Here is a 13483-nt window from a genome sequence, read left to right as displayed (position 1 = left end):
CTCCTGCTGGCCACACTATTTCTGATACAGGCCAGGATGCCATTGGCCTTCTTGGCCGCCTGGGCACACTGCCGGCTCATGTTCAGCCGGCTGTCGACCAACACCCCCAGGTCCTTTTCCGCCAGGCAGCTTTCCAGCCACTCCTCCCCAAGCCTGTAGCGCTGCATGGGGTTGTTGTGGCCGAAGTGCAGGACCCGGCACTTGGCCTTGTTGAATCTCATACAGTTGGCCTCGGCCCATCGATCCAGCCTGTCCAGGTCCCTCTGCAGAGCCTTCCTACCCTCCAGCAGATCAACACTCCCGCCCAACTTGGTGTCGTCTGCAAACTAATGGCTGAGGGAGAGTATGAAAGAGATAAATAAAGTTAAGTTTGGCCCGGAGAAGATGAAGAGGGGAAAGACTACCCATTTCCTGTAATACATGAGCTGCAGAACAGTCAGATCCTGTTCCCCTAGCAGAACATGTAACTTGTACCTCTTCTGCAACGTCCTGCAAATGATTTTAAGAGTACGTCATGCACGAAAGCTAAGAAAGTTATTGTACAGAGGAAAAGAACAAGCACGTGTTCCTATTTTTTGGTGGTGGCAACTGCTCAAGAGCACCCAGGGCTCCAAACAGGCTTGAAACATCTCTTTAAAATCCTGGAGACTCAGCAGCACATCTGGGAGCAGGTCCAGATCACTCAGTGCTGTGAGGCTTGTGCTACCCACCAGCCTATAGCACCTTGTTTATAAATTTTTTATTTTGTATACAACTGTCAGCACCTAGTCTACATTAGTGTATAGCTTGGTGTGGCTAAACGCGCTGATCAATCATGACTTGTCACGCTTTCTCACAGCACGCCCGAACAGGAGATCTCATGATAATGAGGAAGATGACACATGCCACCAGTGCTCCCGCACTCGTCTGCGTAAGTGAGAACAGCACATTTTGCTGTCAGGCCGAAGGGAACATATTTTCATAGGCATTCCTCCAACTTGTGTATAATTGCCTGGAAGTGGGAATTGGAAGAGAGGCCTGCATTTGGAGAACTCTGAGCCGTGAAAGAGGCTGCATCTGTAGCGAATTCAAGTCAATGAAATTCAGTGTAAATATGATTACTCGTTGGTTATAATTTTAAAATTTTATATTGTTTACTATAAACATTATTTTACAATTGTGCATAATATTTCTGAGATATGTCATTAAACTGTGCTGCTTCTGCTTCAGCAACTTCCCTGTTAAAAGCTGAGAAGGGCCAAAGTGGAAAATACCCTTTAAATGTTAGCAGTTTCTAAAAACAAACACGTTTAGCAATCTGGACTAATTAGGAACATTACTGGCTCCGAGTGAAGGGGCAGAATAGTATTAAATCTGGTATCTTAACTGTACCTGTTCAATATTCATTAGCACAAATTTCTTCGAGAAAAGTCTGCTGCACTAATTAAGATTCCCAATCCCAAGCACCGTTGATAGTATGTTTATTCAAATCCTTATAATTCTTACATGTCATTCCAGCATTTTTTCTTTTTATCAGTGTCTCTAGGCCAAAACCTACTTCAATGTTTCAAATGTGGAGAAGGTTCCTTCTAATTTGAGAAAGGAACTAAACAGACCAACATCTTATTTCATTACAGTGGGACCCAATGATTTAATCATAATAATGAAACAAATCTGTGGCCACATCTGACTTCAGGGTTATCGGTTCTCTGTCCTTCGTGACTGTGCGGAGCTTCCCAGAAATACAGCACACGCTGTGCCTATTTTCAGAGCTCAGTGACTCAAGACCTAAAAGAAAATCCCCTTTTTGCTCTTACGTGGGAAAAATATACGATGCAAGCAGTGCAATTCTGATGCCATCCAGCAGAGGACACTTCCAAGGACCCCCCACCAAGTGACCCAGGCATAACACACACAACACACACCTAGATGTGTGTATATACGTGTGAGTATATGTCTGTGTGAGCGTGCATACGCAAGTAAGAAAGGCCAGTCTTGCTTACTGCAATGGGATTTATAAATATTCACCAGTGGACATCTCTAAATCAACGCCCACTCCAAAAGCAAGACTTTCTGTTTAAAAGCACTACTTACATCAATATGTGAATATTGCTGTTCCTCAGGGATGACTTAAAATTAGTCTGGAGCATTAGCATTACTGTTAGTTAGAACCTCCCTGCTGTCAAAACTGTTCATTTTGTACAACCGCTCAATGCTAGCAGAAGCAGACACAGTCTGCTGAAGCAGAGTAGCACCCTGCCAAAGCAAATAAAATAAATCCTTTATGAGTAGGGCTGCCGGGAGATCTCATACCTGTAATTGTGGAACCAGTTGATCACGGTGCTGGTTTTCAAGTTGAGCTGCGTAGCGAGTTCCTCAATGGTTTTTGGTGATGGGTATGGCTTTTGCTGGTAGGCTCGTTTCAGAGCTTCCTTCTCTTCCGGTGCCAGCACCACCCGGGGCTTCTTCAGCTGATGCTGCGGCTGCGGGCTGGCTCCCTGGCTGTAGTCTATTCCAGCGGATGAGGACTCACAAGACTGACTGTCGCTAACAGAGCTGTGTCGCCGTTTCATGTAGGCTGAAAGAGAGGCGCATCGGATCAGCCCCAGCTGAATACAAATGCAAAATCAATGAATATATGAGCTGTGGAATAAATGCGAAGATGACAGGTTGTAGACGCACGGATGGGCTATTCGGAGAGAACAGAAAGGAAGGGGCATCATCAGAGATCAGACGAAAGCAAACGTGGGGAGGACGCAAGAGGCAGAGAAAGAAGAAAGAAGGGAAAGAAAAGAGGGTAAATCGCCTGGAAACCTGCCAGAGTTTTCTGCTTTTTCAGCGAACATGGGACATGAATAACAGGGTTCAGTTAACACGACTTACTTCAAATTCACTCTTTCAAGAGTGGTGAACTTCCACACAGGCACCTGATTAGGACAGTTGCACTTCATTTCAACTTAAATGGTTTTGGTTGTTAAACACTTAAGGTGTACACTAAGGTCTCTCTAACACTTAAGGTCTCTGAATTAAAAATATGACTGTGGAAGCTGAAGGCAGCTGCAGCCACGTCTCCAACACACGATGGCGCCCGGAGCCCGGAGATCCCAGTGATGGGCTGAATAACCCATCAGGCGTTTGCTGCTTTTTCCTACAGATCTCTGCTATAGCGGTGACAGGTTATGAAAGAAAAACAGCTCACAGCATCCTCCTCCCCTACGCAAGGCTCTTTCAAAAATGCATGTACTTTTAAGAAAGCTCTTGCTGCACTGATGGAGCTTGGTGAGGCTGATGGCAGAAGCCTGTGATACCACGGCTAACTCTCCTCCCCGCCGGGGACTGAATTACCCTGGCAAATTCTGCAAGGAAAGAGTCCCACTAAACGCTGTCACTGACTTGATTGATTTACACCAGGCAAAGAGGTGGGATTTACTGCACCTGGCAGTATTATGCACAAGCATTGCTAATGAGGGGGCTGAAAATGGCAAATATAGATGAATCTTGTCAATAAAATATTTAATGGCTTGTTAAATACCTTCTAGATATTTAAGAGTTTAGGTATTCAAGAGCTGCAATTTGATAACCTTGGCTATTAAGTTCCAGATTACACCAGCCTGACATCAATCTAGCAGGCACTAAATCTCAAACAGCCAGGAGCTCCGATCGGAGCCAGGGACCAATGTGGGGCACGTCACACCAGTCAGCAACCAAATTCTTCAAAAAATAAATTTCTCTCTCCCCACAGCTCTGCCTTTAGGCTGAAGGTGCACAAAGAATAAAAATTCAGTTCAATCAAATAAACGGAAAGGTTGAAAGCCCTTCTCACACAAGCCAACTTGTTCTGGCAGAGCTCCATCCAGGACTGGCTAGGTTTTGTCTCCAATGGGTTTCAGCATCCTGTCCTCTACACGGTGGTACGTCCAGTGGGACCTTTTTACAGTGTGTCTTACTATCGTCAAAGTGAATTTTGAACACACTCGGTAACCTTTGGGGGTATCTACATAGCCCTCATTTTGTTTTTCCTGAATATGACAGATTACCTGTGGATTGCCTACTGTGTAAGATCACTGATATGGAACAGAACGTGAGTTGCTCATGATCCATCACTCTGCCATGATACAGTCCTGCATGCTTTTGAAATAACCAGAAAAAGCAAAGTGGTTTTTTTCTTCTTTAAAATAAACTTCATTTAAAAAATCACCTATTTAAGTTGTTCCAACTGGATGCAGAACTGCAAAGTGACCACAGGTAAATGCATTATTTCAAGGTGACCTATTGGCCTTATTTTTGCAGCCTTCAAGGAACTGTTACAACCTTCAACCACGGAATTAATCATTCCAGCAACAGAATCTCACATTTATATAAGGTTCTTAATCTCAAGGACTCCTAGGTGTTACTTCAAACTTGCATTGACATGCAAACTATACACAAGGTTCCCTTGTCTCCTTTGATAGCACAACCAAGAGGGCTGAAAGACAGCATCTATCACTTCAGCAACGTGCAGCAGCTTAAAGGAGGCCATGAGACAAAACAGAACCTCACATGGAAGACGTAAAAGGTGTTGAGGCTATCTCTAACTGGACTTTCTGCAATCTGGTCAGGCAACGGACTTAACAAGAGACACCCATGCATCAGGATGCTCTGAATCTCTGCTTTCTCTGCTCTCCGAAGGATGGCATTTCTGGCCAGTCAGAGCTCCCATCATTAGACTCCTAAGGACAGCACAGAACTGTGATAGCTTGGGAAAAATGTCATGCCCTATGCCTACCTCTGCTTTTGTAACCTCACACCGGGATCACAAAAGTTGCAATAGCTTATTTGGGTGTCTCTCACGTGAATGGAACAAATTATATAAATGCACATATTTCCTTAAACATAAAGATAAAGAGGATGTCCTACTGTTCTGTCACAACCAATTGGTTTTCTGGAGGATAATATATTATCAGAGCAAATTTCCATTGGGCCAAAGGCACGATCCTGGCACTTTGCCATGTGCTGAACTAGCACCTAAGCTTTAGGCTTTAATGGTGCTCTCTGGAAACTTTACATGACGTTTATAAAAGCTTTTCCTTTTTAATTCTTATTTTAAACATATGTGCTGCGTGTAGACAACATAAGGAGATCATTCAGCACGTTTGCAGTGACAGCAAGGCTCAAACTGGAATCCAAGTCGCAAACACACTTGATTTTCGGGGAAGTTTGATTTTTGTCTGTGATCGGTCTCCATTTCTTAGGAGACCTATAAAAAAAAAAAAACCCAAATGTAATTTGGGCAAAGGTCTGGATCTGGGTCTGTGACCAATTTCTCAAGGCCAGCTCTATCCCCTGAGTTTTACTACCTTTTCCCCCCCCCCCGGCTGTTGCCAACCCAGCATCACCGTGTCCCTCTGGAAAGACTCCCCAGCACGTGCTCAGCTATAGACACGGCAGACACTACTGCAGAACTAGTGGCTGCTCACTGAGGTAAAACAGAGCCCCTTTTAATATAATTTTTATCTTATGCGGTATTGAACAAGATTATTAAAAAGCGAAATAATGGGGAAATAAAGGGAATTAAATTTTTCTCCTGACAGCAGGCTTCAGTACTGTTCAGTGAGGAGTGTGACGTTACCAGCAGCACACACACTGGGAGGTTATAAGAAAGAGGAATGAACTCTTCCAAGGCAGGAAAGGTGGTGCAGAGTGTCTCAGCCTAGTGAGCATGAACCCCTGCCTTCCTCCAAAGAGGTTAGTTAATGTACGTTGCAAATTTTCAGAACCTCTTAAAATGGGCATTTATAGCACAAACTTCAGACTGGCAGAACAGAAAAAAAGGTATATGCAGCTCACCCTTATCATAATTATTAATTTACTCCCTTAATAAAATGTGACAGAGAAATAATTGATAATAATGTTTCACGGATAGCAGATACAGTTGCATTGTTCTTTAACTGACATTAGCTGAAGGGAAAGTTAAATTCTTAATGTGGCTCTAGAGCAATTTAAAAGGTTAAATCACAGGATCCTTACCTGCATGAAAGCATTTTGCAGAAAATACAGGGTTGAATTCACTTTAGAGTGCTCTACTATGAGGACAGCACTTACACAGTTCAGGAGCTCAGTACAGAGTCTCAAATGATTTATAGCCTTATCTCTATTCAGGTGCCATCTATAGAGCATACGTATTGCACAGTATTTGATAAGAATCCAGTTTAGAAAATAGTTTTGAGAGGATATTGTCAGTACTACTTTTAAACTATTTTTATTTTATTTTCCTGCATTATGGGTGATATTCTCTTTGAGCCTATAAAAATCCAGCTAGTTGACAATTTTATTTCTGCCATATTTCTAATATAGCAAAACCCATCATGGCTCCCTTTGGTTTACAATTGTAAGTGGGAAACCCAAGTGGACTTTACTCCTCGTGGAAGATCATACACAACTTGCGATAAGATACTGCACTGCATTACATTATACTGGTTACTATGACAAGGATTTGAATTTCTTCTTAAAAGCATGCAAGACTACAATTTTCCCAGAAGCGCAATTTTTAATATAATCACAAAGTTCTTGATCAAATGTGTTAATGCTTTCAGGACATCAGTCAACAGCAGTGCTTTCAGTGCACACGATTAATGCTGTCTGTACTAATATCATTAAGGGATAGCTCGAGAGGTGTATAGATCATTAATTAGTTAACTGCTGATAATGGCAGCGTAAGAGTCTGTCTTGTAAAATCACATGAACATACTAAAAACAGGGCTCTGAATAACCACTGTTTTTTAGTAATGAATTTAAAATAGAGAGTAGGATAAATTTTCAGGATATACTCCCTACTAAGATACCCAGTAACAACTTAGATCTCTCACAGGTACAGACTCATGACCTAGCCGTTTTATGCGAGCATGTATTAACACAATCACCTTCCCCCATCCCTATAAAGGCTACAAATTTCATTATTCTCAAATACCCTTTTATAAAGACTGCATTTTTCTTTCCTCCTGGCGACCATCAGTGCAGGACTGGCAAGAAGCTCTCTCAGGAATCAATGCACAGTTCTTTCAGCCCAACATCTGTGACCAGCTGCAGCACTATTAACTAATAACCCAAAGCCAGCTCCCAAACTCACATTTCTCATTTGGTAAGGCAAGTTATCAGTGATACACCAGGGCCTCAGTAATTTATCTATAGGAGAATATAGCAATGATTTCACGACAGCTGGTGAATATTCAGGGTTTGCGGTTGGTTTTTTGTTTGGGTTTTTTTGTTTGTTTGGGGTTTTTTTGTGATGTATCTGCTTGAGCTAGCATCAAATAAAGCTATGAAAAAGCTGTCATGAAGTCCTTTTGCATAACCTTCATAATACTGGATCAATGCTGCCTTGATACTATTTATGGAGAATTATAAAAGACACGGTCATCTCTGAAATAACGGAAAACACGAGTCAGCAGTCTGCTCCAAGTTACCTTTTTTCTCCATTCGTTTCATATCCATCAGCTTCTCCACGTTGTTGGGATCGTTCAGCCACAGCTGCATGCGGACAAAGGGTTCCCGTCCCTTCAAACTCAGCTTGTGCCAGGGCTTCGGGCGAGCCAGAAGGTCTGAGACAGAGCCTTGTGTTAGCCCTAGGATTGTCTCCCCAAACAAACGCTGACCTAATACGAAATTGAAAATCGCATGAATTCATTCAGCTAAGAGGCAAGGCTAACTAAAAAGACAGAACGTCTACGACATCATTCGTCAATTATTCTTACTTTAGAATTGCTTGAAAACCCAAAAGAAACATTTAGAAGAATAAAAGCTCTCCCCCCACTAAAAGTGTAAATATTGAGCTTTAGTTTAATCCTCAGGATCTGACTGTGGCAAAGAGGGAAGCTCAACACCTTTGGGGACCAGGACCTTACAGTGAAACAGTGTGCAAAAAAATAAAATTAATGAGATTAAAAATAAACTGAAGTTTTAGCTAAGCAGGCAACTAGCGAAAGCAGTGAGGCTACTTAGCTCTTATGCAGGAGGGTAGCGCAACAGCTTCGTTCCAACAGGGCAATCCAAACATTTCAAGCAATCAATGAACCAAGACCAATGGAAACCCCATTCAGCAACGGTCATGTAAGTGTCCTCAAAGACACATATACGTATTTTCTGTGTTGTACTATCTGTGGTGTTCTAACTGTGTCTTACCAACTAGAGATAATCACATTTTACAATATAACAGCTTTTTTTACAGCCTCTACAGTACTTGTAGTTAAGAATACTTAATTTTAGTTCTCTTTCAAAATGCTGCTGTCTAGCAAGGTGAAAACCGCGTATGCTTTTCAATGTACAGCATTTGTACGTGCATGAGTAATGCTAGTTTTACATGGTTAAGATCTAACTTAGCAAGGACTGAGGAAAATGCCTGTGCAGCTCAAACCCAACCATACAGCTGGTTTTCTAAAACTCTTCACTTCAGTGTTCTTCCTAAGCTAAAGTGCCTTGATATGCAACAGCTTTTGTAACAAGACAGAGCCTGAAAGTCATCTGAGTCATTGCTGGTGATTTCCTATAGAAGTGCAGCTATCAGGTATTTTCAAGGTAACTCAAAGATCTTTTCATACCAACCAAATTTAGGCCTCAGGGTCTCGTGTCTGATCTGTAGCTTTTGAATGCCCTCACTAAGACAAAGCAGAACGCTTTTCCTTCACTTCCTAGCAATGCCAGCAGTCTTAGCCAGTGGCAACAAACAGATCCCTAGGGGACAATGCAGATGCGTGGGGGCTTGTGTTCCTACAGCTCTGCGGGACATGCCTGCACTTGCAAAAGCACCATCAGCTCTTGCCTTCACAGCCTCATCTGATCCTGTCACAAACAGGTTGTGGAAAATAACTACTCCACAAACCCCTCCTGTGTGCTTAATTCCATGAATTTCCTCCCCCTCTTTATAAACACCCCAAAACCTTTGGCCTGGCCATTTTTTTCACCTGTATGGGGAGAGGAGGGAATGTGGGACCAGCTAGAAGCTGCAGAACATCCCATTCAAATGCATGGGGCAGGTGGGTCTGCAAAGCTTTTGGAGGAAGCAGCCAAGATAATGAAAGGCGGAAAGGGGAAACGAGGACAGGGCTAACATGACAGAGTCTGCTAATAAGCTCTAAAACTAACCCTGAAAATGGTTCTTACAGACTGAACAGAAACCTAAAATCAGAATTCACTTAAGTTCCTAAGTAATAAGTGACTTTCAACTACCCTCAATATCAGGAAAATCAGACAAAAGAAGTAATTCAGGGTCAATTTTAGACCATACGTATTGCAGAGTTAACCCATTCCCTGCTTGTATTTAAAATCAGTAAGGCCTTATCCATTTACCTTTAAACCTGCCAACTACTTGCAAGATAGGACAGCTACTTTAAAGATCTTTTAATTTGCCTTTGTAAATAACTTTCCTTTAACGTTCCCCACCGTTTCTAACCCCATGCTGTGCTCAGGCTGCAATGTGAGCAGCATTTCTTCCAGCGGCCCTGAGAGCTCCGACAGCCGCTGTGCAGTGCCAGTGTGGCCACTGCAACCGCCCATGTGGCTGCACGGTAAATCAGAGCAGCGAACTGATCCGAGTCAAACCAACCTACCAAGAATAAAACGGCCACCTTCGACTCAGACCAGCTGGTCCGGTTTATTGTGTGACCACATGAACAGAAATACTGGCACAAATCAGCAGAAAGGTTAGAAACAAGCAGCCCAGAGCAGGTACTAGCAATGCTGCCGAAGGAAATGAACTTCAAACAGCAGTCTAAAAATTAAAAATGCAAATGCGGAAGGAGGTAACATCATGTTCTTCAGGTGTTAAGGACAAAGCTAAAGATGTTTGTGCCATTTATTTTATCCCAGGATACGGCAGGACAAGATAAAACACCTGAAAGACTCCCAAGCTAACGGGGAATGTGTTAGAAATCATTCTCAGGAGGTAGCAGGTGTATCACACTCCATCTTCATCAGAGAGCTATTAATAACTGGAATATTTTTAAGCACAGGTTTCCTAAAATTCCTGCTAATTCTCCCCATCTTTTTCCCCAATATCCTTCAAGCCTGTTCCCACTGATGTAGCTCCTCATGGACAAAACTTTCTGTAAATTACGCTGGTTTCATGGTTAGTCCTGGCTCTTTCTGCAAAATCCCCACCATTGCCATCTTTCAATAGCTCACTGCATTTGCTTCCCTCTGTATCTAAGTTATATGTTGCCCAACAGGGAATCACTGATAATACTATGACATTTGGGACTAGGAATACTAGCAACGTCTCAGTGTTAACGCTGCCAGCACCGTTTGCTAAAATGGTGACTGTTGAATGAATGCTAAAAGGTATGGGAGGAGAGACCCGCCAAACACATCTTTGAGTGGTTTTGCACAACCGTGGTCTTTACTGGCCAATGATATTGGAACAACTGAGCCACCACCAGTTGCCTAAGACAGGTTCACAAGGCGCTGTGGCCTAAGACAGAGAAACCTGTGCACCGAGTCAATCTGGTGCACTAGCACACTGAGGGCGCAAAAGGAGACATTGAAACTGGTTCCACACCTAATGCAGAGTTTGGGGCACATTTCCTGGCTCTTCTGCTGCTTTTTAGGCTTGTCAGCCACACTGTAGGAAAACAAAAATCATGGGAAATAAAAAAGACTAAGTAAAAATGGCATCAAAGCAAATGTAAACAAAAATACTTTTTCAAACCTCTCTGGATCACCAGAGCAGGTACAGCACTCAACAGTATTTTGCCCAAAAACTAGGGGCTTGAACCTGCAAACCCTTACCGTGACTTGTGGCTTTATCTCTACATTATCTCCACTGAACAAGCAACCACAATCTGCCCATGCCAATGTGCACAAGCAATTCTCCTGGGTTCAGTGGAACACAATCTCATGCAGGGTATGTCCATGATCAGGGCCCTTTTCTTTATTTCCCAAATTATGTTAAATGAGAACTTGCAACCTCCCCCATCCCAGTATTTCTCCCCTTTAAAAAAAAAAAAATCTAAGATAATAACACGTTATTCTGTGTCTAGCCGAAAAAAGGCTTCCTTACATACTAAAATAAAGGCATTTTTACTTATACGGTCATAATGGTCAGATGATACGGATGGAATTCTTCTCACTTAAGTATCATCATCAGTCTAAATCTAAACTTATCTTTTTGGTCCCATCTGTAGTCAATGGAGAGAAACCAGTACTTCTGGAGAGTGATTCATCCCAACCACCTCAGACATCTATTTTGAACATCTAAATGCAGGTGAGATGAATCCCATGCTAAGCCCCAGAAGCACGTGCAGGTAACACTGGGGCAGCCTTCCCGCCTTCCCACTAGAGGCTTCAAAGGACTCCTAAAGGTTTCCCAATGCCTTGTGAGGGAAGCAAGTGTTAAACACATATGAAGAACTAGTGATTTAGAGGCATGGTGGCAGTATTAAGCGTGGATTTCCCATACTCAGATCAGGTTATTCCCTTTGACTATTCCAAATATATAGCCATGTCAACATTACACTTAATCCAACACCCAAAAATTCATCTGTAAGGAAAAGCAGCCTTAGCTTTGCACATCTCTAAGCAAAATAACTGAATGGCCCCATACACTTATCTACAGGTTCATCTAAACCTCAACTGAGCCTGAATTTGCCCTCCTAGCTCTACAGGTACGCTATGCTTTTGCTTGCGATGCACCTCCCTCTCTAATTGTGCTGGACTCCTCTACTTCACCTATGCCTAAAATGCTGGGGCCTTGAATCTATAAGCATGGGGAAAACAGCGTTTCTCAAGGGGGGATCTCACTGGTTTGGAGGTTTTGGTCTTCTTGACAGCCTGCTGGACTGTATTGAGGGAGGTGGGAGCAGTATCTGGCTGGTGAGCCAGGAGCAGAGCTTAAGAAGAGCAAGGGTATGATGGCATTTTAAGTAGAGAGTGACAATCTGAAAGGATTTTTCTACTGGTTTAAAAAAAAAAAAAAAATCTTTTTTAACAGATTAAAGCTTAGGCCAGAATCAAAACCAAGTATTCTTGTCAACATCTACTGAAATATAGCTTAAAAATAGAAGTATGAAGACTTTTATTTTATTTCAGTCAAGAAATGAGAATAAAGCGATTTACCAAGATTGTTGTCCGTTAGCACTTCTTTGACCCTTTTCGTAATGCCATACGTATCCAGCTCAGGGGACATAGCAACCAGTTCTTGAATGCTGAGTGCCGAGTGGCCCGACAGTGGCAAAGGTGTTGTAGATTGGGATTCAGAAGCAGGCGGCTCACTAGATTCTTGGGATTTGCCATCCTTACTTGTCTCTATAGCGGGACAGGGTTGCTGTACCAATTCAGTCAGGCTTTTCACTGATTCACTGGAACTCATAGGAGATTCAGGAGCAGGACTGCAACTGGCAGAAGTCTTTGGAGTGCTTTCTGTAATTAAAAAAAGAAAAAAGTCCCCACTTTAGCATAATTGTAATGTTTTGATTGCAGGATATTTAACTTTCCTTCTCATTTAAATTCTACCTACTTAAAGAAATGCCTAAGTATGCAAAATGCTACTGGTTATGACTTGGTTACTAAAAAGCCTCTTTTTAAAAACAGAATTATTTTCTAATTTTATCTTGAGTCATCTCTGCTTTCTTACAAAGACAACATGTACAAATACAAATAAAAATCAGGAAAAAATGAAGTGCAACAGTCTGTAAGGTTGCAAGAAATTTCCTTGGTCGGGAAATCTCATAGTTTTGCTTTCTACAACATTTTCGTATAAGGATGCTCTTAAATGTACCATTATTGACTGGTTTAAGCCTCCTTCTGCGCCTTGTAAGAAACTCACTTAGCCACTATTTTGTAGTGTCAATGAGGGATTTTCTATAACTGATAAACTTTATATCTTGAGAGTGTTATTGATTTCATATTGCTTATCACTCGCATCACATTTTTGCACTTCTCTTTGCCCAGAAATAACTTAACAAGATTAAAATACAGTTTGTAATGATGTTGTATTAATTAAGGTATTTGAGAATCCAACGTAAAGATAGCTAGTGGATCAGGAGACACCTTAAACGTTACTGTGACACTTTGTCTAAAAGAAAGCTTTCTGAATCTGTTAATTTGCCAACAACAATAGGTTCTGTACAACACGTTGTTTTCCCCTAATAAATTCACATTTATCTGTAACGGACTGTACCAACTGAGCTTATGCAGAAAATCCAGACATCTAAGGGTACAGTCTAAACACTTTTTAAAGCAACAACACGTAGACAATGTGGTTTAGAAGAACAATTCCCTTCAAAAGATAAAGAGCACATTTGATTTCTCCATTCACAGTTCTTTCCCATTTTTGTGGGACTGCTTCCTCCTCCTTGCTGTCTCACATCTCATTACTTGACACGGTTAATCGTATGTATCTCAAATTCATACATCAGTGGATTCATCTCAACATCTCTGGAGGAAGCTTACAACGCTCTTAATCGTACAAGGATGAGGCCAGTCTAAATCAAAAACTTAGTCCCTCAAACAGAATTGTGTTTTCCTGAGCACTGCA

At 42.0% G+C, this 13483-nt stretch overlaps 1 protein-coding gene across 1 annotated transcript in view; it reads right to left on the bottom strand.

Moving 5' to 3' along the window:
* CUX1 (cut-like homeobox 1) overlaps positions 1–13483 on the bottom strand; it is a 208358-nt gene that overhangs the window by 4695 nt on the left and 190180 nt on the right. The window contains 3 exon segments of the mRNA XM_009319326.1: positions 2293–2557; positions 7422–7610; positions 12064–12366. Of these exon segments, the coding sequence (XP_009317601.1) occupies positions 2293–2557; positions 7422–7610; positions 12064–12366 (757 nt within the window).

Source organism: Pygoscelis adeliae, unplaced genomic scaffold (assembly GCF_000699105.1).
Source record: "Pygoscelis adeliae isolate BGI_AS28 unplaced genomic scaffold, ASM69910v1 Scaffold282, whole genome shotgun sequence".
Classification (NCBI taxonomy): Eukaryota; Metazoa; Chordata; class Aves; order Sphenisciformes; family Spheniscidae; genus Pygoscelis; species Pygoscelis adeliae.
The sequence above is the reverse complement of the archived record's forward strand: the minus strand, read 5'-3'. Positions and strand labels throughout refer to the sequence as shown.